Raw genomic sequence first — 26,030 nt, 5'->3', positions numbered from 1 at the left:
TGTATGTGCACATATACACAAAACACATACCAAATTGAAGTCTATATTATTTTTCATGCCTTTAAAAAGGAATTTACAGTTCTCCCTGGCAATGTGAATGAACATCCTATAATTTAGTCAATTTACAGATTACAGGTTCAAATTGACCTTGTAGCCCATAAAATTGCTCATCTGCAGTACTGGATTAGAAGTAGGAAAAGAATGTCATAACTGTATTTAAGGAATTTACCATAACAATGGGAAGGAGGATATGCATGCATAATTTTAGCCCCTCTTGCTCACATCCCCATTTTGAATGCTGAAACAATGCATAGCCTACACTCCTCTCTGGTTAACCAAGGGAGGAACGGTTTCAATTTACTCACCCACAGACATGACACTTGTATTCCCTCATCCCAAGGTGCCTCTTGACATGGTTTCTGGCATCTCCTAGTTGAGCTGTTGCAAAGTGGCAAATCTTGCATTTGAACGGCTTTGATCCTAAGTAAAATTTAGCATAAAGATAGGAGTTGAATTAGAATATTATATTACCCTTGGATAAAGAAATCACAGTTTGTGAAGAAAATAGCCTTTTAATTTTTTAATTTTTTTATTTTAAGTGGGTGGGTGTGAAAATTAATATCCAATATTTAACCTGTTTCAGAATCTTGCCTAGCCCTGAAAAGAAATTTTTCTATTGCATACATTTATAACTCCAGGGATACCGTTAGGGTACGTGCCACATATTTCTCATTAAAGATACTTCCCCGAAGTTCAAACACAAAAGTTAAGCAAGAATGGGTTTTCATTAATGAGCACTCACTTATTATAGAAACGGTATCGATAATTAGAAGATGAGACACTTGGGGAACTTTAAAATGAGGCCACTAAACTTTTTCCATAGTTTTCACCCATTATAATGCGGCTAGAACTCAGGTTGCAACCCAGCAGGAGCCTGTTCTAGTTCATTTCAATGGAACTCATACTGCAGTGGTTTCTGATGAACTGTGCCAGGTCTCACGGCCATTTGTTAAGGTGGAAGTATCATGACAAGGCGATCTTTCCCCTCCACTTGTACTCAAAGTGGTCTTGCAAAAGCAAAATCATAATTCATTACATCCTAGAAATGGCTAGAAAAATGGACTACTGCAGATCACGTTAACCTCGAGTTTCACCATCTAGAGAAGCTTTCGCAACATTATTTACCATGGCTTGTATCCAATGGTGTCCCTCTGCTGATGGAACACTCCTGGATTTAAGGAAGGCTTCCATTTGTAGAAAAAGGGGTGATTTATATTTATTCCCCCTGCACCTCTGTGGCCCCACAAAACAGCTTCAGAGGTCGACCAGACACTGTGGAACAATGCGGAAAGTGTTGCAAGGAACTGCATGGGGGAGGATGAATTGGAAAAAAAAGTTTTTCCTTCCCATTCTTCAAGGGGAAGTCTCTGCTGGATCAAGGAGCCTGAAACAGAAGGTAAACCACTGGATACAGCAGAGATGAGGAACCTGTGGCCCTTCAGACGTTGCCGGACTAAAATTCCCATCATTCTTAAACATTAGTCATGTTAGGTGGAGCTGATGGGAGCTGAAGTCCAATAACATCTTGAGGGTCACAGGTTCCCCATCTCTGAAATACTATAAAGAAGTATTTTAAGTTAACTTTTAAAAATGGTTATGTGACCTGAGAGTTTGGGAACTTCCATACTTTGCATGAATGTTGTATGCCAAGGTCAAACATGGGGCTTCTCAGAGCCACCCATGTATTTAACTCTTAAAATGTAAAGGGTTGCTAAAGGCCATTACTTCAAAAAGAGTGAGAGCCACTCCTGCTTTCCCAGTGTATCTGGAGTTTTTCTCAGATGTACTTGTTGTTTCCAGGCATGGTCATGATCTGAGGAGCACAGAAAGCTGCCTACACCGAGTCTGGTCCATCTAGTTCTGTATTGTTTACAACAGCGTTTCCCAAACTTGGGTCTCCAGACTCTAATCCCCATCATCCCTGACCACTGGTCTTGCTCGCTAGGGATGATGGGAGTTGTAGTCCAAAAACAGCTGGAGACCCAAGTTTGGGAAACACTGGTTTACAATCACTGGCAGGATTTCAGACATGGGTCTCTCCCAGTCCTACTTGGCGATAGCAGGGATTGAACCTAGGACTTTCTGCATCCAAGGCAGATGCTTTACCCCTGAGCTACGGAATTTCCTGTGGGTGGATGTGCTTCATGTAGAGGGTGCTAAGTGAAAGATTGCTCACGCACAATTTCCACAAAAGTCAACCAGCTTCATTTGGTAAGAACTGGTGTACCTTTTAAAAAATGTTCAATTTGTAAGATAAATATATTTGAGCAGATTACCTATTTTGAATATGCTACACTCTCTGATAAGGAGTAAATTTAAACCTTAGTACCGATATTTTAGGCCTATCTTGCTCATACGCTTTTTCCCCCTTCCTTTTTGACAATACCGAAAGAATGATTCATTGCCTTTCTGTTGCAATGACACGCGGTGTATGAATATACAGTGAATAAAATATTACACCTTTATGACTGTTTTATGGTCAGGAATTTATGATTATTCTGAAAACTAGAAGTATTGACATTTTGGCTATTATTTATTTCAAGAACAAACTTTAACTGCCTAGAACAGACCAAAGAATTATAGGATTTCCCCACCCCCACCCCACAAAAAAGCAGAACTCGCTTGTTCTTTTGCAACACAATCAGGCCAAGAAAAAAAGAGTAAAACAGCACACTGCAACTGAAGTTGACTTTCTGATCAGATTGAGGCAATTATATTATCACAAAAATGCAGTCATTAAACCTGGCAGGTGTCAGTACTGGGATATTAAGTGGCAACATATCATTTTAAAGTATGTCATGACCCTTTCCAACTTTTATAAGACCAGCAGATCTCTCTATATCCATAAATCCCAGAATTGCAGTTAAAAGTAAGTGCAATATGCTTGCAGATACTTCATATTATATTTGGGATATGTTTTGTGAAGAACTTCCTCCAATATAGTTAAGCATAATATGAAATATGGGATCTTTAATAAATATACATAAAAGAGCTCGGATAAGAAAAATGTTACAGTACATCATACTTGATCAATGAACCTTTCTGCTGTGCCCTTGAACACAGAATATCTGCAAAGAAGACTTTGTTTAAATTGAGGATCTTGGTTAAAAAAAAAATTCAGAGTCTTAAATTTCAATTTAATTCCCAAAAGCTGACGAAAAATGAAGCATTTAATTTTAATCTTCCAACAGAAATAAAAAAGTCAACAGTACTAAGCACGGGCAGACAAGGTTGAATATTTCACAGTTCAATGACAATGAAGCCAGATCTCTTAATACTTCCATTTCTACTGTTAGAAGTAGATGTAAAATATATTTAGCACCTGAATGGTTATATCTAGTCAGCTTTATATGTTTAAATGTCAAAAGCAGGTTGAGTCTGCAGCTAACAGCGATCACATTCTATCAATCAAACTGGAAAATTCCAGTTTATTTAAATTATCCTGATAAAACTGAATTAACCATTAATTTAGCGGCATTCCGTATCAACACTGCATTCTATAAAGGGACCTATGAAAATAAAATAAATTTGAGTAAAGTCAGTCTACCTCCACATTAAATACAAAGTGTTGAAGTTGACGATCTAACTCACCAGTTTAAAGACTGATTAGGTAATATATAATGCCAAGACTAAGACTAGCTATGGTAAAGCAGTCTATTCGTATTTATATGTCCATTTTATTTCAAAAAGCTAAAATATCCTGCAGCTTCAGCCCCACTTTCATTTGGATTCTTTTCCCAACGGAAACATGTTAAATTTGTGCCAATTCTGTTATCACTGGTGCTCCATGGGCTCTGACCACACACTGTTCTTCTTTAAGCGTCAAAATTCCAGCAATACTATTGGGCCCATTCAACATTTATGCTCTGAAACACTTACAAGTTTGGGGCCAATTTTGACAGTGTGCGAATCATTCCTTGCAATGTTACATTGATTTTTCATTATCAACAAAGATTGTAGCATCAACAGCTACATGTTGGGTTATGATTATCATTCCGTAATTTGAAAGATGTTGAATTATAGGTTATTAATAGTTAAGTCTCGTGCATTTTTTAGCAACTAGGAGGACCAGGCCAGTGTAGTTTAGTGGCTAGTGTCATATTATTACTTAGGAGACCTGGGTTCAAGTCCCTACTCAACCATGAATCTCACTGGGTGACCTTGGGCCAGTCACTATCTCTCAGCCTAACCTACCTCACAAGGTTTTTGTGAGGACAAAATGGAGAGATGGGAATGGGGGGAACCATGTACACCAGAGGAAAGATGGGATAGAAATTCAATACATAAACAAATATTGGCAATGGTTTTAACAATCAATTCCACAACCCCAATTGCCCACCATGAAAAAATGCTTTAGAAACAGAGAGGAGTTCCAGCATGGGTTTGTGGTACAGGGCCAACTACTCACAAGAAAAATGTCAAACAAGGCCATTTTAAGAGTGTAAATTGTCACATAGACCAGGGGTGGGATGGGAAGGCTGATCTCTGATGATTTGCAACAAATCATCAGTTTGACATTCAACGATCTAAACACAGCAATGCCTAAAAGACTCCCCCCACCCCATGCCCTAAATTAGGCTGGTGAAATGAAGAACACTTGGGAAAAACCAGGAGTTCTACCCAGAGCCTTTTTTCCAGTTCTGGCACCTCTCAGGTGGCCACCAGTGCCATTATAAGAGAACAAGGAAGGCATTGGTGGTAGGTTCTGACAGCTCTTTTTCTAGAAAAATAGCACTGGTTGCATCCAAAGCAGTGCTGAGCAATGCATCCATGACTGGACACATTAGTTGGCTACGTCCCCGGAAGTTGACTTTTTGTCCTGGGCTAATAATGCCCTCAGTTCTTAGTATATGCCAGCTATCCTGAGCTGCTATTTTGAACCTGGTCCATGTTTCTAGTAGAAACATGTAAGTTGATCTCAGAGAGCTGAAGCTTGCCCATCCCCGCCATAGAGCTTTGCCACTGTATGTCTTCCATTCCTTACCCTGTCTATTATCTATGGCTAAAACTCCCAACTATGCCTTGGCAATTAGTGCAATTTCATCTTTCCAGTGCACCACGCCAATATCCTTCCTACCTCTTAAATCAATTCAAAGTCCTTCCACTAAAATGTTGCCTTTTGTTTCAGTTTTTAGCAGAAAATAAGAGATGTTGAGAAGCCAGTTCTTGAGAAGCCAGGCTCCTCCCTCCATCAGCTGTTGCCTCAGGGCAACAGAAGAGAAGGAGAGAGAAGGGATACTGGTACATTCCCATCCATGCAGTGGAAAGACTAGTACCTTTCAGCTCCTCTTCTCCTCGATGTTTCCATCCCAGCTGCTTCTTAGAAGAACTGGTAACTAAAAACTGGTACCTGAGTTTGCTTATTTCCCCCTCCATCTCAATCCATTTTTCTTTAGGGTCATGTCTTTTTATACTGCAAGCTGCAGGGGTAAGGACTGTCTTGTTTTCATCAATCTGTAAACCACTCTGTGAGTCTTTTTTTGGCTGAAGAGTTGGGTTGTTGTTGTTTTTTTAAAAAAATCAGATCGATAATGACCCTTCATCTCCTGCATCCTCACTGCATCACTATCATTTTCTACATCAATCTCATAGGTCATTTTCACAACGCTCTCCTTTTGGCCGCCTTCCCTCGTTCATTGCCTCAAGTTTGTCTGCTCATTTGTGCAAGCTCATCTACGGTGTGCTCATTTCCTCCTTCCCTGCTCCCATTTTCATGACATCAAGACTAAAACTCCATCTCAAGTCCCTGAGCAAAATCAACTTTCTCCACAAAGCCTTGCCAAATCCATGGTAGCCAAAATGTTCTATGCTTCCTTCTTCCCAAGTTCATTATTCTCCTGTCCTCTTCCTTACACTTTTGTTTTATTTACACTGTAAACAGGCATCAAATTAGACCAGGAAATAACCGATTAGCAAATAAATGGATGCTAAGTAAGTTCTACAAATTGGGAGTTACCATTTCTCTTAATGGAATTTCCAGCTAATAACTGGTAAAACTCAAATCCCAGCTGAATTACAAACATAACATTTTCGTTAAAGGATCACACTTATTTTATAACCCACCTTTGAGAAGAGTTCTTACAAAATGGCTTCAGTTCTATCTTTCCTTTTAAAAGTTTGAGCAACTGAAAAACTAAACGCACAAACAACCAAAATAAACATAGTGAAGCACACATCTCCCCAGTTTTGACTTTTCCATGACTACTATGCCATTTACTATCTACAGTGGTACCTCTGGTTACGTACTTAATTCGTTCCGGAGGTCCGTTCTTAACCTGAAACTGTTCTTAACCTGAAGCACCACTTTAGCTAATGGGGCCTCCTGCTGCTGCCGTGCCACTGCGGCGCAATTTCTTTTCTCATCCTGAAGCAAAGTTCTTAACCCAAGGTATTATTTCTGGGTTAGCAGAGTCTGTAACCCAAGGTACCACTGTATAGCTTTAAGACCTCTCACTTTTTCCCACAGAATGAATAATGTTTCAATATCTGATGTGGCCCTTATTTTAAAAGAGACGATTCCCATTTAGGCCACATATTCACAATCCAAAACCTTGATGGCTTCACCCAAAGTGCAGTTGCTCATAGCATATAAATGGGGCTACAAACTGAATAATAACAATATTTAATAATAATTTCATCTGCTGTCATAATTTTGTAGTCCAGGAAGACTACATTTTGTTGCTATTCGATCATAACTCTGCAAAGGTCTTTAGCTGTAAATTATCTTCAGAATCAATGGTGTTACTTAAAGCTTATGAAAAGGGAGATGGAAATGGAAGAGTGAAGTCCAGATCTTGATGAAGACAAATTACTTCGTACAGCTCTCATCTCAGAACCACTGTCCTAGCACCACTGAGCAGCAGAGATAGATTAGCCAACCCAGAGATTAAGGATCCCTTTTTGCATCATGTCAGCAACATGGAAACAATTTCCCCATAGCAAGATCCCTTTCTGCTTTGATCGTTGTCAGACAGTTGTCTCTGTACAGCCAGGGTAGGGCAGCTATGGTCCTTCAGATGTTGCTGGACTGGAACTTCCATCAGCCAGCTGATATTGTCCTATCTGGGCAACAACTGGTGGGAAAAGATCCACAAGACTGGCTTTACCCATGTGCTTGTAAGTACAGATGTTTTCATAGGCAAGTGAAATCTCACCATGTTCACGCTGCTCCCACACCACTGAAATTAATGCAAGAAGGATCCCTAAATAAAGGGATTAAGGGAATGTTTTAAGAACATTTGAAGTCTCAACTGAATGGCTGTTCTATGTAGCCTGGAGTACAGAGAGTATGAAAGGTAGGTAGGGCCCATGTAAGCATTTTCCTCCCTCATTTCTCAATGTTTCTTAGTGTGTTTAAGTATACAGCAGTAGTTAAGTCTCCATCGAAACCCTGCTTAGATTTTTAAATAAGCATTAACTCTGAATGCCACTTACAATTCAGTGTCACAGATTATTAAATCAATGTTTGCTACCAGTTTCCCTGCAATGTCTTTCTTCCTCCTCAACACATCCCCGCTGTATGGTAAAACTGAAATGTTCTGGGAAATTACAAAATAACAGTAATATTGCATTAATATTTTGAAATTCGTTTGGTGATCGTTCAGAAGACATCTTCATAACAAGAGATTTCTCAGGTCTCCAATAGTCCTGTACAACTACCAGAATGCCAAAAAACCCACCAAAAACACACACAGTGGTTTCAGCATTTAAGCACATGAATATTGGAACACTGAGTCTTGAAGACATTAGTATCTCTGCCAAGCACATGATTAACCCTAACATTTGTGACTCCCACTGAAATCATAAGCAAGGAAAGCACAGAGATAGGTGAATATATATTTTCAGAATTCAGGCTGCTAATTAGGCATGCAAGACCCATCTAAATTGGAAGTTGAAAAGTCCTCTACCTTTAACCTTTCTGTTGTTTTTCTTGACACTTCCTCATTTTCACTTGTCAAAGTGTGATGGACTTGCTTGTTATCCACTACATTGTATAACCTCCCCCTTTGCTACGTGAGAAGCTTTGGAAGCAGGGAAAGGAAACTCTCTTTTCCACAATTTGGAATCCCTAGTTATTGGCGAGGGGGAGGGGGGATTTTGAGAGAGAAACACTTTAAATAATGGCATGTAAAGAAGCAATCCTGCAATCCTACACATGCTTACCTAGGAATAAGTCCCATTGAACTCAATGGGCTTCGCCTCTGAGAAGACATATGTAGGATGGTGGCTTTGCAAAGCTGCAAACCCATAACCACCTGCCTGAAAGTATGGCCCACTGAATTCAGTGGGTCATACTTATACGTAGACATATTGGATTGCACTGTAAAGCTGTTATACTAAATGCAGATGAACCCAGCATCTGCTTCTGCTGTTGGTTTGCTCCTTCCGCTCCGCCTGCAGGAGCATACATTGTGGCCTCTCAATCTTGGCGTCCAAAACCCATTTATTTCTTTACAGAACTGCTTTTATTGTGCCGAAGATGGGAAGAAACATTGCATAAAACATTCAGTAAATCAGAAAATATGAAGAAGGGGAAGAAACCAGGAATTGGAGGAGGAAAAACCTCTTCCAGTTAACTATTAATAAAAATACCAGCATTACTATTTCATGTGCATAAGCAAAGTTATCAGAAAAGCAATTCATTTTAAAGGTGCAGTGAGAAAGAGAATAGATTAAAACCTCTTCTGTAACTCTTCCTCCCCAAAAATTATTTGCAAAATGAAATGGTAGATATGTGTTGTCACCCAAAAAAAGGTTCCTTTGCGGCACATTCACATCTAATGCAAAGCAGAATAAAAATACACTCATTGATAAGACATGCACAAGATGTTAAAAAGTGTGCTAACTTTTACTAAATGTTACAATCAATGATGTAACTTATGTAAGTAGGGTTGCTTTGTCATATATTGATAGTTACCTCACTTTCACATCCACATTAACTTGATTTTAAATGCAATTAATACATATAGTCAAGGAAGACTAATGGACTACATTCTGCACTTAACCTGGTGGACATTTTCAAATGGCACAAGTGACCAGTGCAAACCTATTTTGCATTGTAAACGACTAAATAAATCTTAATGGATTAAGAATGATCAGCTATCAACACACAAGGGAAATTAAGTGCTGAAATGCCTACATTGATTATTTTAAATTATTAGCCTTACTCTGTTCTTGAATTTGTATGCTTTTAGTGAGCTTTAACACATTTACAAGACTTATTGACTATAATTACAAGAGAATTCAAGTAATGGACACATCAATTATAAGCAACATGTCTTGACCAGACAGTTGCATAAAGAATTCTAAAGAGAGCTCCATTAGCATCTTCCCTGTAGTTTTATTCCATTTTATCTGCCTTAAGAGGGCATATAAAGGGCTTATAAAAACTATTCTGACCATGTGAACAGTCTGTGCCATCGAAAAACTCATCACCAAATTCAATTTTTTTAAAAAAACATTTCCTGAAACGATCTGCACAAGTATAGAATTGGCTTGCTAAAAGAAGGCTGGGATTCCTAAGCTGATGATACTGATGGTTTGCAAGAATTAATACTTTAGTTACAAGAAGACACCTGAAGATGCCAGCTTTCTGCAACTGAATCTTAAGTACATAGCTCAGCCTCAGCTTTGCTTTCTTCTATGGAAACAAAAACTATTTCAGGATTACACCAAAGAATATTAATATTCTTTTATAATATTTTGCATCTCTTACCTTTTCATTTTCTTTCTAGTAACTGAGCACTAAGTTTCAACCACTGCATGAATTTAAACTATAGCTTCTATAATAAGCCATTATTTAAAAGTACAGTAAAATAAACCTTACAGTTTTAATGAAAATATGTTCATTGAAATGTGAATTTATTATTCAAATCCACTCATAAATTCAACCCAGAGAGACACCACTTGTCTAAGCAGAGCTCAGTGATTTAGAAAAGCTGTCTATTTAAAATAAAGAATGTATGGCAGGTTTATAGAAACATAGCAGTGAATTTTTACATAAATTTAGAACTGCAGCTTATGCATTTTTGACAAAAGTGTTGTTTTAAATTTTTCCACTTAATATAAAACATAAAAAGAGAATGGAACATGTGGCACAGCACAGAGTCTAAATCACCAGGCCCAAATTTCACAGGTGCTGCGTTGCCTTCTAAATGATGGCCAAACTGCAAATCCCATGATAACCTTACATGCTTGTTTTCAAAAATCAGCATTCTCTACACAGCAATGCAGCAACAAATACCCACCATTCAACCATTAAATGTGAATGGTGGTTTCTGAATCCAAACCAGGTAAATTATTTTAAGCATTAGGCTAGCATTGCCACCAACTTGTCAACAGGTTGCTGCTTTGGGCAAAGGAAAAGCCATAAGAGCCAGTGTGGTGTAGTGGTTAAGAGCGGTAGACTCCTAATCTGGGGAACCGGGTTCACGTCTCCGCTCCTCCACATGCAGCTGCTGGGTGACCCTGGGCCAGTCACACTTCTTTGAAGTCTCTCAGCCCCACTCACCCCACAGAGTGTTTGTTGTGGGGGAGGAAGGGAAAGGAGAATGTTAGCCGCTTTGAGACTCCTTAAAGGGAGTGAAAGGCAGGATATCAAATCCAAACTCTTCTTCTTCTTCTTCTTCTTCATAAATGGTCATCACCTCCCACCCTGTAGGGGTGAATTACCCATCACTAATTTTAATCCTAAATTCAACAAGTGTGTGTTAGCAAGATTGTAGCCAAAACACATTTGGTCCCTGGGTCTGAGGTTCCCTACACCTGTAGTACTGCCAGATCAGATGGCTCACTCTCCACACCTCAACATATCAGTAGCACTTAGGTAGTGCTTTCCCTTATGGTTTGACTGTCACAACATTAATCAGAACTGTCTAAAGAAGAGTGACTAGTGGGGTGCCACAGGGTTCTGTCTTGGGCCCGGTCTTATTCAACATCTTTCTCAACGACTTGGATGATGGACTCAAGGGCATCCTGATCAAATTTGCAGATGACACCAAACTGGGAGGGGTGGCTAACACCCCAAGGACAGGATCACACTTCAAAACGACCTTGACAGATTAGAGAACTGGGCCAAAACAAACAAGATGAATTTTAACAGGGAGAAATGTAAAGTATTGCACTTGGGCAAAAAAAATGAGAGGCACAAATACAAGATGGGGGACACCTGGCTTGAGAGCAGTACATGTGAAAAGGATCTAGGAGTCTTGGTTGACCACAAACTTGACATGAGCCAACAGTGTGACGCGGCAGCTAAAAAAGCCAATGCAATTCTGGGCTGCATCAATAGGAGTATAGCATCTAGATCAAGGGAAGTAATAGTGCCACTGTATTCTGCTCTGGTCAGACCTCACCTGGAGTACTGTGTCCAGTTCTGGGCACCACAGTTCAAGAAGGACACTGACAAACTGGAACGTGTCCAGAGGAGGGCAACCAAAATGGTCAAAGGCCTGGAAACGATGCCTTATGAGGAACGGCTAAGGGAGCTGGGCATGTTTAGCCTGGAGAAGAGGAGGTTAAGGGGTGATATGATAGCCATGTTCAAATATATAAAAGGATGTCACATAGAGGAGGGAGAAAGGTTGTTTTCTGCTGCTCCAGAGAAGCGGACACGGAGCAATGGATCCAAACTACAAGAAAGAAGATTCCACCTAAACATTAGGAAGAACTTCCTGACAGTAAGAGCTGTTTGACAGTGGAATTTGCTGCCAAGGAGTGTGGTGGAGTCTCCTTCTTTGGAGGTCTTTAAGCAGAGGCTTGACAACCATATGTCAGGAGTGCTCTGATGGTGTTTCCTGCTTGGCAGGGGGTTGGACTCGATGGCCCTTGTGGTCTCTTCCAACTCTATGATTCTATGATTCTAAAGAAATGAAGGAGGGGGAAGGTATAGATGGAGGCCATTTTTATTTTTTTAAAACAAGTTTGCAAGCAACTCTAGATTAGGCAAACAGTCATTTGAAAGGTAAATGTTCTCCAAATCATATTCAGATAATAAGCTGGGATCTGATTAATGAATTATAATGAGTCTAGGGGATATAATCTGTAAGAAATGAAGTGACAAAGAGAAGATCACACTCAAGAACTTTCAAGAAATTCTGTTTAAATTCGCGCTCCTTGGCTACTAAAGAGTACTCCTGAAATCAAGCAGTGAACATGAGATTAATATAAATTTGAAACTCTGGAGTAATTCATGATTTAAAAAATAACAGCAGCAAGGAGTAGCAAGGCCTTAACTCAACTTCCATTTGCAAAGCACTACCTGCACCATTCGTTGATACATACCTGTATGGGTTCGAATGTGAGCCAGAAAGGCCATGGAATTGCTACTTCTGCACATCTTCCCGCAATATTTGCAAATATTGCCTTTATTTTCTTCTCTCTCTCGGTTGATTTGCTCAGTATCTTCAATAATGTACTTATTGACTTCCCGGAGCAGCTCTTCATGTTGTTCTTTAATATGAAGAAATAAATTTTGCTCCGAATCAAAAGGCTCTGTGCACTTAACACATTTAAAGGTGGCGCCCCCTTCCGGCAGTTCTTCAACACTTGCTTGTTCATTTCTCATGTGGCCCGCACTAGCTAAATGCTGGTGCAGGTTACTTTCGGTATAAAATGACTTTCCACACAGTAAACAATGGAAATGTTTCTCTTTCGAAGGATGTTTCATAGCTATGTGAACATTCAGGCCACTCAAGCCGTCTGCTAAAAAGCCACAGTCATCGCAGCGAATGCGTGTCGATTCCCCAAGCGGCTGCCCTTCTGCTTTCTTCTTCTTTCCACCACCTTGTGGGACATCCACTTTCAAAGTTCTCAGCCCACTCAGGTTCTGTCCATCAGCAATGTGATCAACTGGCTCACAACCATCTTCATGGCTTTTTAATTTTACTATAGAGGAATCAAACTGGCCACAATTTTGCACTGCTATCTCCTCCTTCACTCTGCCCTCAGCACCGGCAAAAGCATCTGATGCCTCATTACTTTCTTGAACGCTTTCAACTATTGAGACCTCTGAACCCCAAATATTGTTTAATGATACTTCGACCTCATGTTGTTCAGCTGACAGAGTTCCTTCTTCCTCTATAGCAGAACTCTGCTGGGTCATTTTCTGTTCCTGTAAATTATGTATAGTTTTCATAGTTCCTTCAATATTTTCATCAATAGTTTGTTGCTCTAGTGTGCAACATGTTTCTGAAATGATGGGCAACTGAATTTCTTCATTTTTCACTTCCTCAGCAGCTACTGCAATACTCTGAAGTTCACCTTCAGAGTCTTCCTCCATCTTATTTGACATAAAATTCATATCTGGAGAATCTTTGCTAACAGCTAAGTTTTTACTTCCAGTTTCTATGGTAAAATTAAAATTTGACTTGACTGTTCTTTGATCTTCCACATTTTCTTGCAGGACACAATGAACTGTTTCTTTATGTGTGAACACCTCATGAACCTCGACTACAGCTTTTGGAACATTTTCTTCACTGACTCCCTCTTCCCTGCCTTGGTCAACTCCAACATCTACAGTATCGGCAACATAACCTTCTTTGGGAACCTCTGAAGGGGCACCATCTTCCGAAACCAAATAATTAAGGGCTTTCTTTACTTTCTGAGTGGCCTGCACATCCAGACATTTCTCCTCAACGGTGTTTTGGTATTTTGTTCCGTCCAGAATGATCTGAATTTCATCTGTGGGTTGCTGCTCCTTGCCAATATCGGCCACATCTGTCTCTTCTCCAGAGGTGTTGCATACATAAGACTGCCTTTTTATTTTATGCTTCTCTGTTGCTGCATGCCTAATCATCTCTCGGCGAGTAACTGCGTAATAGTCGCAGGCCATGCAATAGTATTCAAATTCTTTAGTGTGCTTGCGTTTGATATGTACTTCCAGAGAAGAAAATGAATGTGCAACAAAGCTGCAATGAGCACACTTGTTATCATTTGTGTTTAACGATCTTGTTTGAGCCAACGAGTCCCTAGCTTGGTTAACGTTACCTAGTTCTTCAATTATATGCTGCTTTATTTCTGAAGGGTTCCGGTCTCTACCCAATTCAGAAAGCTGAGGCACATTTTCACCTTGTACTTGTATAGCATTGCCCTGATCATTTCCCTGGCTTTCCAAAGCAGCATTGTCCAAGGGTGAACTGCCATGGTCAACAAGTTCATTCATACCTCCTGAACTATTTATCTTCTTGCTACTGGTTTCAACATTACCTCCCTCTGGGCACACTATAATCTCTATGTTTTGTTTCCCATTGGCTTCCAAACGGCCTTTATGCTTCTTTGTAGCACAATGGCGTTCCATATCACCTTTCGTTACAGTATAATAATTGCATACTTTACATAAATAGCTGTACTGGTGGCTATGCTTTCGTCGAATGTGAACCGTCAGGTTTGTAACACTGGAAGCCAATAAGCCACAATGAGGGCATGTCCGAGAAATGGTGCCTTTTGGCCTTCCTCTCTTTTGCCCGCTACCCAGAACCAGCTCACTGCATTTCAGCATTTCACCTGATGGAAACAGTTCCTTGTTTATCGATACATTCTCCAATGTACAGAAGGGTAACGGCACGTTTTCATTTTCTGATACAGTCTTTAAACTGCCATAAGTAGAAGGCTCTGTTGCTTTTTTACCATCGCTTCCACCTACACATACCCTTTCAATACATTCCTCAAAGCGTAAGCCAATATTATTTTTCCTGGCATTTTCAAGGTGTTTACTTCTCTTGATGTGTTTTTCCATTCCTTCTTTGCTTAATGAGTAGAGGTTGCATGCTTTGCAAAGGAAATGATATTCCTGAGCATGCCGAAGTTTTATGTGCCTGGTAAGAACTGAGGACGACCTTGTTTTATAAAAACATTTTTTACACTGAAACTGAGTTCTGCTCAGGACAGACTCCTTGAACTCATTAGCAGGATGTATCACCAAGGGCTTGGGCATTTCTTCTGCAACCTTTGGAAGAACACTTGTCTCCACTAAAATGCAAGACGCTGTTTGCTGAGTCGCATTGCTAAGTGGGCGAACTGTATTTCCTTGAGCTGATAAACTTATATGTTGTTCAGTTGTGTTATGAACGGCTACTTCCTCTTCATTTAGAAAATACAAACGGCAGGTAACACAGCAGTGGGACATGCCATGCTCATCACGCATGTGCTCCCCAAAGCTTACCTCATTCAGGGCAAAAAATGAACACTGAGGGCAATTTATCTTGCAATCACCCATGCAATGGTTGTTTTTTTGATGGTGCAGTTCAAAGTCTTCCTTGGTTCCACAAGAATAGCCACATGTCCGACACTGGAATTTCAGCTCATCTGCTTTATCTCTGTCAACATCCAGTTCCAAAACTGTGTTTGGCAAAGTACATCCACAATGAGTACAAGGATGTGGACCCTTCTGGGCCTCAACAGCTTTCTTTGGAGAATTATCAAGTTCCAAGGTGATAGAAGAGCACGCATTGGCTCCATCTGGATCAAGTGATAGTGTTCCTGTGTCAGCTTTGCACAAATCCTCTTCAGTTTCTAAAACTTTTAGGTGCACCTGCGATGTATCACCTTGACTAAAGTCTGTCCTGATGCTGTGCTTTAAGGTGGAGTCAGGCCTGTTTCTCTTACCTAATCCCAAAAGATTGTAGCGTTTTTTTATTTGCTGGTTTAATCTGAAAGAACCACTTTGCTTGAAAGTTATTCTTCGGGAAAAGATATTTCTGTTATGGGGAAATCTATCAAGTATTCCTGTGGTGTTTGAACTGCTAATTGTCTCTTGACTACCTTCAGCAGGTTCTGATACATCTGGATTACATTTGGAGGGCCCTGACACTTCTTCTAGCTTTTCAGAATGGGCATCACCATTTCCACCCACACTGGAGAAAAGCACTTCTTCATTGGTAGTGTTCTCTGTGGTTTCTGCAGAAATATTTTTTGATGACACCATTTCAACAAAAAGTTGGTGGCATGTTTTAAACTTCTTCAGCTTATTGCTTGAAGTCTTTAGTGGATTTGAACCTGCATGCCTTATTTTTGGTTTATTAAGTGCAGATTTTGCTTGCACATTCTTTTCCTTGACGAGGTACTGCTGTTTTTTAAGAAATGGCTTTTTTGTTAGTATCTTGACAAATCCTCCCCGGGCAGCAAGGTTTTGTCGGCGGAGGTGTGTCTTGCCAAGGAAATGAGCTTGTAGAAGATCTTTCTCGAAAGACTGAAAACCACAGAGATTGCAAAAATACAATCTAAGCTGTCCAGCGGTCGGCTTGCTATGTGTTTGTAAAGATGGAGTGCATTCTGATTTATCAGTACAATGTAGGTTCACCTGTTGTTCGGAATGCTGAAGGTGGCTTTCTTGAATATGCTTTTCTAAATCTGGGTAAGTGGAAAAAATCTCCTCATGGGGTTTGCACTTAGAAATGTTTTCAACACTGCTGGTTGCACAGCTAACACTGGCTTCATCGTTTTGAAAAGAAGATGTGCATTCTGGAAGGGGTGTTTGGTCAACTTGGGTATGCTCATTTTCCACATGTATTTCCTGTGTACTATTGTCCTCAGATTTGAAATCATGCTGCACGCATAAAGCATCACTACTTTGACAGGCACTTATAGCTTCGTCTTTTATAGTTTCATTTGTTGTATTACTTGTCCCATCAACACTACCTTCACACCTTGTGGCATTCGATAGTTTGCCTTCATTCTCTTCAGCATTTTGCACAACAGTAAGCTTTAATCTTTTTGAGACAGGTTCATTTTCAACTATGTTTGTTGCCATACAGTCTTCAATTGCTGATTTGGATAATGGTCGTTTGGCTGTGGCGCACTCTTCATGTTTTTCCCCTGGGTTTTTCTGTCCTTCAGCTGAAAATGTGTCTATTTTTGAGGTAGAGAAAGAGTCGCTGTGAGCTTTTTCAGCTAACACATTTCTAGCAGCTTCTTGTACTAATTCATTTTGTACATTCTCATCACCTTCATCGTTCTTCTGATTTTTTTCAATATCCATCCTTAATGAAGATTGTGTAGAGCACAATTCAAAATAAAACAATTTAGCTCATCTGCTGTAGAGCTATCTAAAAAAAGAGAGAAAGGGAGAAAAAGAATGGACGGTTATTAGTTTCCTATGTACATAAAAACACATAGCATTTTATTCTAATGCAACTAATAACTTGTTGAATACAACCTATTGTTTTAAAAGGCTATAGGGACATTGTTAGCTAATTATTTTGGTAACATTCTCAAAGCAAAACATGGCCATACCAATAATGTCTAAACATCTAAGGAAGGATTATCTGGTTCTTAAGAGGACAGTTGCACAGCCACTATGGAACAGAAAGTCTATCGGTATGTACATACAAGTCTCTCCTATTAGCACAGGATGCTCATCAATGAGAGAAGCAAATTTTGACTCTCTTTGAAAAACGTAATACTTTTAACAAGACTGCAGCCTTGAGATCCATTATTCTGAAACATGTAGCTGTTGCTTAGTTCCAGTGCTTGCTGATTTCAATAGGACTGTAGGCTTTAAATGGAACTACTCCAGAGCGAGTCGTTTCACAGCTGTGGCGTAAATAATGTGCCCATTCTGGGAATTCAAGTCTAAAAAGTGTGACCTTTGTTTTTGACAGCCCTGACACAGTACTCCAAGATAGCATGGCATTCAGTTAAAAGGGCAACGGGGAAGGAGGGGAGAAAGTATCCTTTCCTGAAATTAGAAGTTTCACAATTAAGAAACTAACTGTCCTCAAAATGAAGAAAATATAACTGCCTCAAAATGACAAAACTAGATTTAACAGGAAAATCTTAATAGTCCAGTTAACATGGCTGTCACTACCATGGAGATTATAATGGCTTAAGTAGCTGGGATCCCTCCACTCCAAGGAGGAAAGTACACAATAATGGCAATAGGAACAAAGAAGTGACAAAATAGCATCACAGAGTTCCTAAGAAATTCGTCTCCCAACCACCAATCACAAAATTGTTCCCAGTGCTTCCGGATTAGGCATGCAGGAAATTCACAAGTTGGCATGCAGCCGAGATAGCCAATATGATATTTTCCATATATGGTTGGACTCCAACTCACACCATCCATAGCCAGTATGGCCAGGGATCATGGGAGGTGTAGTCCAATAACCCCTGGAAGGCACCATACCACCAATATACAGCAACAGGAGGTACACAGCCATTTAACCCATTCCAAACCCTGACCTACATGCACAGCACAAATGCCAGGAAGAACCAATAATTCTTCCATCACAAGTTGATTAAAAAATCAGGGTTCTCAACTTCTGGCAGCCCAAGCAGCAGTTTGCCAAACCACCACCATTTTGACAGGGACAATGTCATGCAATACAAAGGGGTTGCCATGTTTTCCTTTAATTCTGCTGTCAGCCTTGGAAGAAAACCAACAACTTGAGGTACTTCAAAGTACCTCAAGTTGAGGTATTCACAAAGTAGATTAGTTTTTGACAGAGCACTTGATACAGAATCAACTGAGTAGGATTCTGCAGTGACTGGGGCACACATGGTTTCTCTTCAGACCAAACACATAAACAGATGCGAGAAGATCATTATCTTCTTCCAGTTCTAGGATTTGCCTCCTGGAAGGCTAATTCTCCAGAGCAGACAACAAAAACTAAATTGAAGTCAACCGTGCTAGTACATAAAGATACTGTATATGGAAAGAACAGCACTAGTAAAATACTTAAACTACCAGTAAAATGTATGGCCAGCTAAAGCAGTGTTTTTCAACCACTGTTCCACGGCACACTAGTGTGCCGCGAGATGTTGCCTGGTGTGCCGTGGGAAAAATTGAAAAATTCGAAAGATTTTTTTAAAAAAAAACTTCAAATTTTCGCCCACTAGGTGGGCGCCGGACTGTGTCCTGGGTATGGGGGGGTGGGGTTTTCGACCCCACCCTCAGCCAGCAGGGGCGCCGATTGGCGCTCCTCAGAGGGACACCCTCCACTTTTCTGATGTCCGGGCTGTGATTGGTCCAGACTCCAGCCTGGACCTATCACAGTAGGACTTCATCTTCCGACTTCTTTCCCACCTGAGCACAGTGTGCGCAGCAGCGGAGAGAAGAAGACGTCGCGACTCGAGTCACCAGGAGGACCGGAGAAGTTGCCATTTTATTTCTCTTCAGTCTCCACTGAATGCCTTGACTGGGTTAGGGACCCTTATAGCTCAGCATCAGTTGGTGGAAAGGACATGACTTTACAGGAGCAGGAGGAACTAACTGAACTGAGACAAAATCGTGGTTTCAAGCTAAGATTTGCTGATCTACCTTTGGACAGTTTTTGGTTGGATACTGCCAAGGAGTTCCCCCTTCTGGCAAACAAAGCTATTTTGACATTGCTCCCATTTTCCACTACATATCTGTGTGAGATGAGCTTTTCAAGCATGACTGCTATAAAAACTAAATACAGAGAGAGACTGAGAGCTGTTGACGAAGAGCTACGTGTGTGTCTTTCTTCGATTCCAGCCAGAATATCAGCTTTGTGTTCAGCCAAACAGGCCCAGGTTGCGCACTGAATAAAGTATTTTATAATTTTTCATATTTCTGTTTACTTACTACTTCATAATAAAGTAATTATAAAATACTTTATTTGTGTTTATTTGATTCCTATTCAAGAGAATTACTTTATATATAGTCAATATAGGCACAGAGTTAAATTTTTTAACATTTTCTAATGGTGGTGTGCCTCGTGATTTTTTTCATGAAACAAGTGTGCCTTTGCCCAAAAAAGGATGAAAAACACTGAGCTAAAGAACTTAGAGGTAGTAAACAAGTAGTGATCTATCCGAAAAAGAGTTGCTTCCTACTTTTATTTTTAAAAAGTCCTGAAGGTATTACACTTATTGTTGCCCTTTCAGTTATTTCTAATGGACTAACACAGCTGCCTGCATTTTTATCTGTTTTCAGATAAATTACTTGGTGGTTTTTTGTCACACATCTTGCTGTCTCCTACTGCCGACCTCCCCTTTTAAGCACTGGCTTCAGTTTAGAAAACTCTGCACATCCTTTCAGCTGCAAAAAGAGCTGTGGGGGCACTTGATCTAAGGGTGCTCTGTGAACCGCATTGGAGTGTTATTCCCCGAACCAATGCTGTACTATGTCTGTAATCATTATTCCTCTTCTGTTAGATATGCCACCATAATTAGTGTAGGCCAGCACACAAGGGAGCTAGTACAGCCTTTCCAGACTTCTGTGCTACCTTGCACGATGGGGCAAAAGCCGGGATACTCTGGTTGGCCTGCCAGAGCTGACATATATAAAAAACTTTTTTTGGTGGCGGGACTGGGTGTGCTGAAGAGAAGCGCTGAGCAAAAATTGCTGCTGTTTTGCCCTGATGCAGTACTATGTTCCAGCTCAGTGATGTTCTGGGACAATCAACCTAGCATAGGTGGCTAAAACCATGTGGTGGGTACCACGCAATGGGCTGCAAGTGCATCCACCCATTCCTGCAGGCCAGGCTGCAGGCGGACGAGAGCAAAGCAATGGGCAAAGTAACTGCTGCCGCCACTGCTATCTCCATTTCCCAGTGGGGGAAATGCTTGCCTGGGGCTCCTTCCAACCTGGCACTAACCAAGCTGAGCAGCTTAACTTCCCTTGCGTAGCACAAGGGCATCCTTGAAAAGATACTGGGCACTTTTGGTTTAGGAGAGATGACAGCTCCAGCAGCTAAGGCTGTGGTTGGGTTCAAGCATGGCTGAAGTTGTCCGCTCACGCAAGTGCTAGGAAGTTTATCTCCTGTGCAATGAACTGCTTCGGTGCAGAGGTACCTCAGGCACTGGGCTATTAGGCCATAATCTTTTAAGTTATTTCAGTGGAAGCTTAATGCCACAATATCCTCAAGAAAAAAAAGGGTAGTATTTCACATTAGATTTACTATTAGCGTAGCTGTAAAAGTTTGAAGAAGAAAAGGGGGGGAAGCCGCATGAAATAAGAAGTCAGCATAAGAAAAGCATTCTGATGACACCTTGTGGCCACTTTACACAAGGGGACAAAGACTAAAATACTGCTACATCGCAAGAGAAATGGTTTTGACTTAAACACTACCTTGAAAACGCAGGCTCTGCTCCCAGAATGTGTTGTGAAACATATTTAATGTTTACATTCAATTCAAAAACAATCTGTTGTACATGCTTAAGTAATGCAGACTTTTGTGCTCAAAACATTTATGTTTGCAAGTTTCACATCAAAATGGTTTTCACTTTTATCTCCCCAAGGAAACGATGGTGACCACAGTTTGGGTTTAATCCCCATTCTTGCATTTGCAATCTAGCCTTTCACTGCCCAGTTCTTCAGAAGCAGCCAAGGATCAGGTCTTGACTGAAATTTCTCAGAAAACACGGGAGACCTGAAGGAGCACGTTCTGCTCTACAGGTGAGAGCTCTGAGGAGCTCCTGGGCTGAGTCTCAACTTATAAACGATAGGGAGGGGCTTTGGCTAAGAAGCTGCACATTTGTGCCAGACACAAATGCAGTTACATCACTCCTCATTTGCCGAAATAATATAATATGGTTGAGTATCTGTTTCTCTCCCTTTCCCCTAGCACTCATGCCAAGGCTTGGAAGACTGAAATAGCTCTGCAGCCAGATATGTCTTCAGATCTCATATTTCTGCATGCAAGGCAAGGAAGGAGGAACTCATGCTAGAGAGGGATGGTGGTGATGCACATGTTCCCAAAGCTGATTCCCAGTTTGCAAACCATCATTTGTCCCAAACCAGCACTGCATCTGCCCTTGAGCCATTCAAGATAAACCCGCAGTATTAATTCTGCCTCTCCTAAAACTATATATCCCTTAGTTGCTTGATATAAGATTGCCATTTCTTATTCTTTTTTTAAAGTAACTTGCATGACTTAAAATGGGCTCGGATACAAGGAGGAGGCAACAGATTTGTGAAAAGGGTAGCAAATGCACAAATTCAGTTTCATTAAACACAGACACATGAGAACCCATGTATATTGTGGCATTTTCAAAAAGGTTGTTTTATTATCAATGTAACTAATCACAATGAAGCCATCTCTTACAATCCAAGACATAATAATGAATTTTCTTTACAGCTGAGGAGAAATGGGATTTGCTGTTCCATATCAAACCAGAACAGGCCATATTAATTCTTCTTCATATTTATTGTTAAATGTAATTTTTATCTATAAAATCAGTCATGAAATATTAAAAACTGAAACAACTGAATTTACATCCTTTACTTAATTTAGTTTAAATGGTCTACTCACTAAAGAGAGGGGGAAAGGTTACATACGTATTATTTCACTCTCTCCATTTTTCCCTTTAACTTTCCCGTTATAAACCATACTGCTTCTGGGATTTATAACTCAGTTGTAAAATTTCCACTCCATACCGAGTGTTGGTACACTTGTCCTATAACTTTCCTTTTTCTTTTTTCTTTTTTTAATTATCAATCTTGTCATGGGAAAAATAACTACTGGACAAAGTCTGAAGGAAAAAGCTACTAAACAGAAAAGCTATGGTTGAAATGCTAAGCGTGCTTACGGGAAAGCATGTTCTGAACTCAGTATGACTTTTTTCTGTGCTGATCTATTTAAGATTGGGAATTTAGGACAATAATCAGCATCCATACAATGCTCTCAGTTCTTAATAGTACAGTATAAATATGTCTAATAGAGCGACAGAGTACACAGTGCACCAAGTAATAAATAATTGTTCATATCTGAAGTTTCTGAACCAGGGTAAGAAACTAGATCTCACACTGCTGGCCATTTGAGGGTCTGTGTGTTGGAGTGGTATTAGGGGATTTCAGCCTCTGAATGCAGGGATTCCTGAAAAAGATACTGCTGTGTTTTTGCTGCCTGAGGGCACTGTGTCTGTGATAGGGTAGGATGATGCCATGGCATTCCCACTGTTGAGTGTAAACGGTAGGATTTAAATGTAGTAAGTAATAAAATAAAATAAATAAATGTCTAACGTGAGTAGTATGCCGCTACAAGGCTGGTGTGAATTAGCAGCATTTCGATAGACATTGGTAGCAATTTGCATAGTTGCCATAGTCCCTGTATTTTGAAGCTTCTTCTCAACTTTCCCACTCAGTGTGTGCAGGATTCCAACTATGTTACTACAGTAATGTTGTGCTGGCACAAGCGGACTGCCATCATGGTGGGACAATAGGTTTTCCAAGGTCCACCACACTGGGAACTCTCTTCTTCTCTAGGCAACTAAAGAGAAATCAATCTTGGGTGCTGGAGTGTTCTCAATCTGAATTTCAACACAGTCTCTCAAAGACCAAAGAGGGTTCAATAAACCAGATGTGTACATAAATGAGAATACAAAGGTTTCCATTAGGGAAGATCAAGGTATCCACTTGGAATTTGTTTATCTGTATCCTTCCCTTCCTCCACCCCATTTCACCCCCGAAAAAGGTCCTTAGCTACTTAAATTCAGTGTTTAGGTTTCTCAACAACCAGGCACCAGGATATCCCACGGCATTTGGAAGGAGGAAAGGCTAAGGAGTAAACCTTACACAAATCCGGAGTGGAGTCCTAAGACGGTTGGATGGCGTCTTGTACGCCTCCTTCCAGCAACTCCTGCAGCCAAGCTGGTGCCAAATGTATTGCTCTGCTTTCCTCTGGAACCACATCAGCAAGGCCAAGAAGGGGGTCTTGTCATCTGGGCAGCTCAGGACCTCCATACACACTGCCCAGGCTTGCACCCTGGAGAGGTTACTTTGGTGCTGCTAGTACCACAAAAACAACACAGGAGGCAGCAGTTACGAGGCCTCTGCATCCACAGCAGGCACTGTGGTTTGACTTCGCCCCCTCTCGAGACAGACAGATGCCAGAAACTCCAAAGAACAGTGCAGTGAAAGTTACAAATATACTTAGAGGGTTTTTAAAAGGGGGCGAATTCTACTTCAAACAGTGCCACATCGAGTTGCTGCGCAGTTATTTTGATACAAAACCACAGATGCATGCTAAATTGCATCCAGGACACCTCCATTATCCAGAAGGCAACATCTACTGAGAGAAGCCAGGGTGTATCTAACTTACCAGTAAGGAAGAACTAATGGAGAATAATAGGTCAGTTTGGTATGAGCTATTTCAATTCATCATAGCCAGGAAAGGGATCATTAAACACAGCAGTGCAAACGTATCAAATTACAAGAAAGACGACAAGTGAAGTTAGAAATAAAAAAATGTCAATTTTGTATACTGCTACTGTGTGCCCTTTTATTCATCATCATGAAGGTAAGGTTAAAGGACAAACTGCAGCCCTCTAGCACACTCAAGTGGGAGTAGCCATGCTCTCTGACAGCAAATCATATGGGTATATTACAGAAAGACAGATAGAGCCACTCTGGCAACAACATTGTCCAAAGTTAATTAGAGTCTCCAAAATGTACCTTTTAAATAGGTAACAAAATTCATTCCCCTCCCCCCCATTGTGTACAGCTTAGAGGCATATACTGAATATGTACCTAGCTTTCTGTACCTGTGACTGTCACACTATTGTCTTACAGAGACACTGAAACTCAAAAGTTTTGCTAGCATGTGCTGAATTTGGAAATTCTCATCAATTTTTGAACAAGATAAAATATAAGATCACCACCACAAACTCAGCCATTGCATATCAACTTTAAAAGGCAAAAGAAACCCAGATGATGTATCTGCAAAAGGACCACTAGTGATTCTAAGATTCCAAAGAGGCCAGCAAATTGGTGCTATAAGAATGCATGGGCCAGTACTAAGTGGTTGCTCCTTAAGACAGAACAACTTAACAGAGGGTCAACCCTGCAAACTGGCTTGGTTTGGGAGTATATTGTTCCCTTTGTAGATTATTTCTCTGACAGAAGCACAGAGACTTCTGTAATAGTCTATGTAAGATCGGATCGCCGAAGATTGCCGAAGAATTGATGCTTTTGAATTATGGTGCTGGAGGAGACTCTTGAGAGTCCCATGGACTGCAAGAAGATCAAACCTCTCCATTCTGAAGGAAATCAGTCCTGAGTGCTCACTGAAAGGACAGATCCTGAAGCTGAGGCTCCAATGCTTTGGCCACCTCATGAGAAGAGAAGACTCCCTGGAAAAGACCCTGATGTTGGGAAAGATGGAGGGCACAAGGAGAAGGGGACGACAGAGGACGAGATGGTTGGACAGTGTTCTCGAAGCTACAAACATAAGTCTGACCAAACTGCGGGAGGCAGTGGAAGACAGGAGAGCCTGGCGTGCTCTGGTCCATGGGGTCACAAAGAGTCGGACACGACTAAATGACTAAACAACAACAACAAGATCGGATCAAGGCATTTTGGTACCTGAAGCAAACCAGAAAATTGCACACACATTCCTGCCAGTTGAGATGAGAGGGGAGAGGGAGTGGAGATCAGCATCAGAATTAAAGGGAGTGAAGAATGAAAGCAGGATGTAAGATAAGCTTGAAAATGAAGGGAAATAGTGAAGTTCAACCTCAGAATGAAAGGAGAAAGTGATTGTCAGCATTGGAAGGTTGGCAGGGGGAGGAAGAGGAGAAGGAAGAGGGTGCAGCACGGATCTGCCACCCTTCCCAGGAGGCCCACTATTTCTCCTTGAAGCAATATGGAAATATATTTTTGTCCTTTTATGTATGGGGCAGATAATATCTCTGTAGGGCATCCTCAGGTGATTTTATCAGGTATGGTAGAGTAAAAATGCAGAGCCCACTATTACATTTTAAATGGCAGTGCTAAATGCAGAAAGACTGTATGTTTATTCTGGGCAACTAAAGTGAAATGATCAATGCAAATGTTAGAGAACTTTTAAAACCAAGATTGCTAAAAGAAAAAGGGGGTGTTCATGACTTTCTGGATACAGAAACAATCTGTATGATATTGTCCTGTCAAAAGATAAGCTTGAAACAGAGATAAACAGAACTCAACAAGTCAGACTTTGCTATTGCATGAGTTTGCAAGATCTGAGATACTGCAAGGCCTGTGAAATATATTTGAGAGTAACAGAATTTTACCTAGTGAATAGATTATCATG

General features: G+C 40.6%; 1 protein-coding gene across 1 annotated transcript in view; it reads right to left on the bottom strand.

The window, feature by feature from the left end:
- Nucleotides 1–26,030, bottom strand: part of ZNF407 (zinc finger protein 407) — a 131,318-nt gene that overhangs the window by 94,343 nt on the left and 10,945 nt on the right. Inside the window, exons 2-3 of the mRNA XM_081014106.1 lie at nt 12,343–17,102; nt 366–480 (exon numbers count right to left, since the gene is read on the bottom strand). Coding sequence (XP_080870232.1) covers nt 366–480; nt 12,343–17,035 — 4,808 coding nt within the window. The 5' untranslated portion in view covers nt 17,036–17,102. The remainder of the gene's footprint in view (nt 1–365; nt 481–12,342; nt 17,103–26,030) is intronic.

Source organism: Podarcis pityusensis (genome assembly GCF_964106645.2).
Source record: "Podarcis pityusensis genome assembly, chromosome: 7".
Lineage (NCBI taxonomy): Eukaryota > Metazoa > Chordata > Lepidosauria > Squamata > Lacertidae > Podarcis > Podarcis pityusensis.
This window is presented reverse-complemented; position numbering and strand designations above follow the sequence as displayed.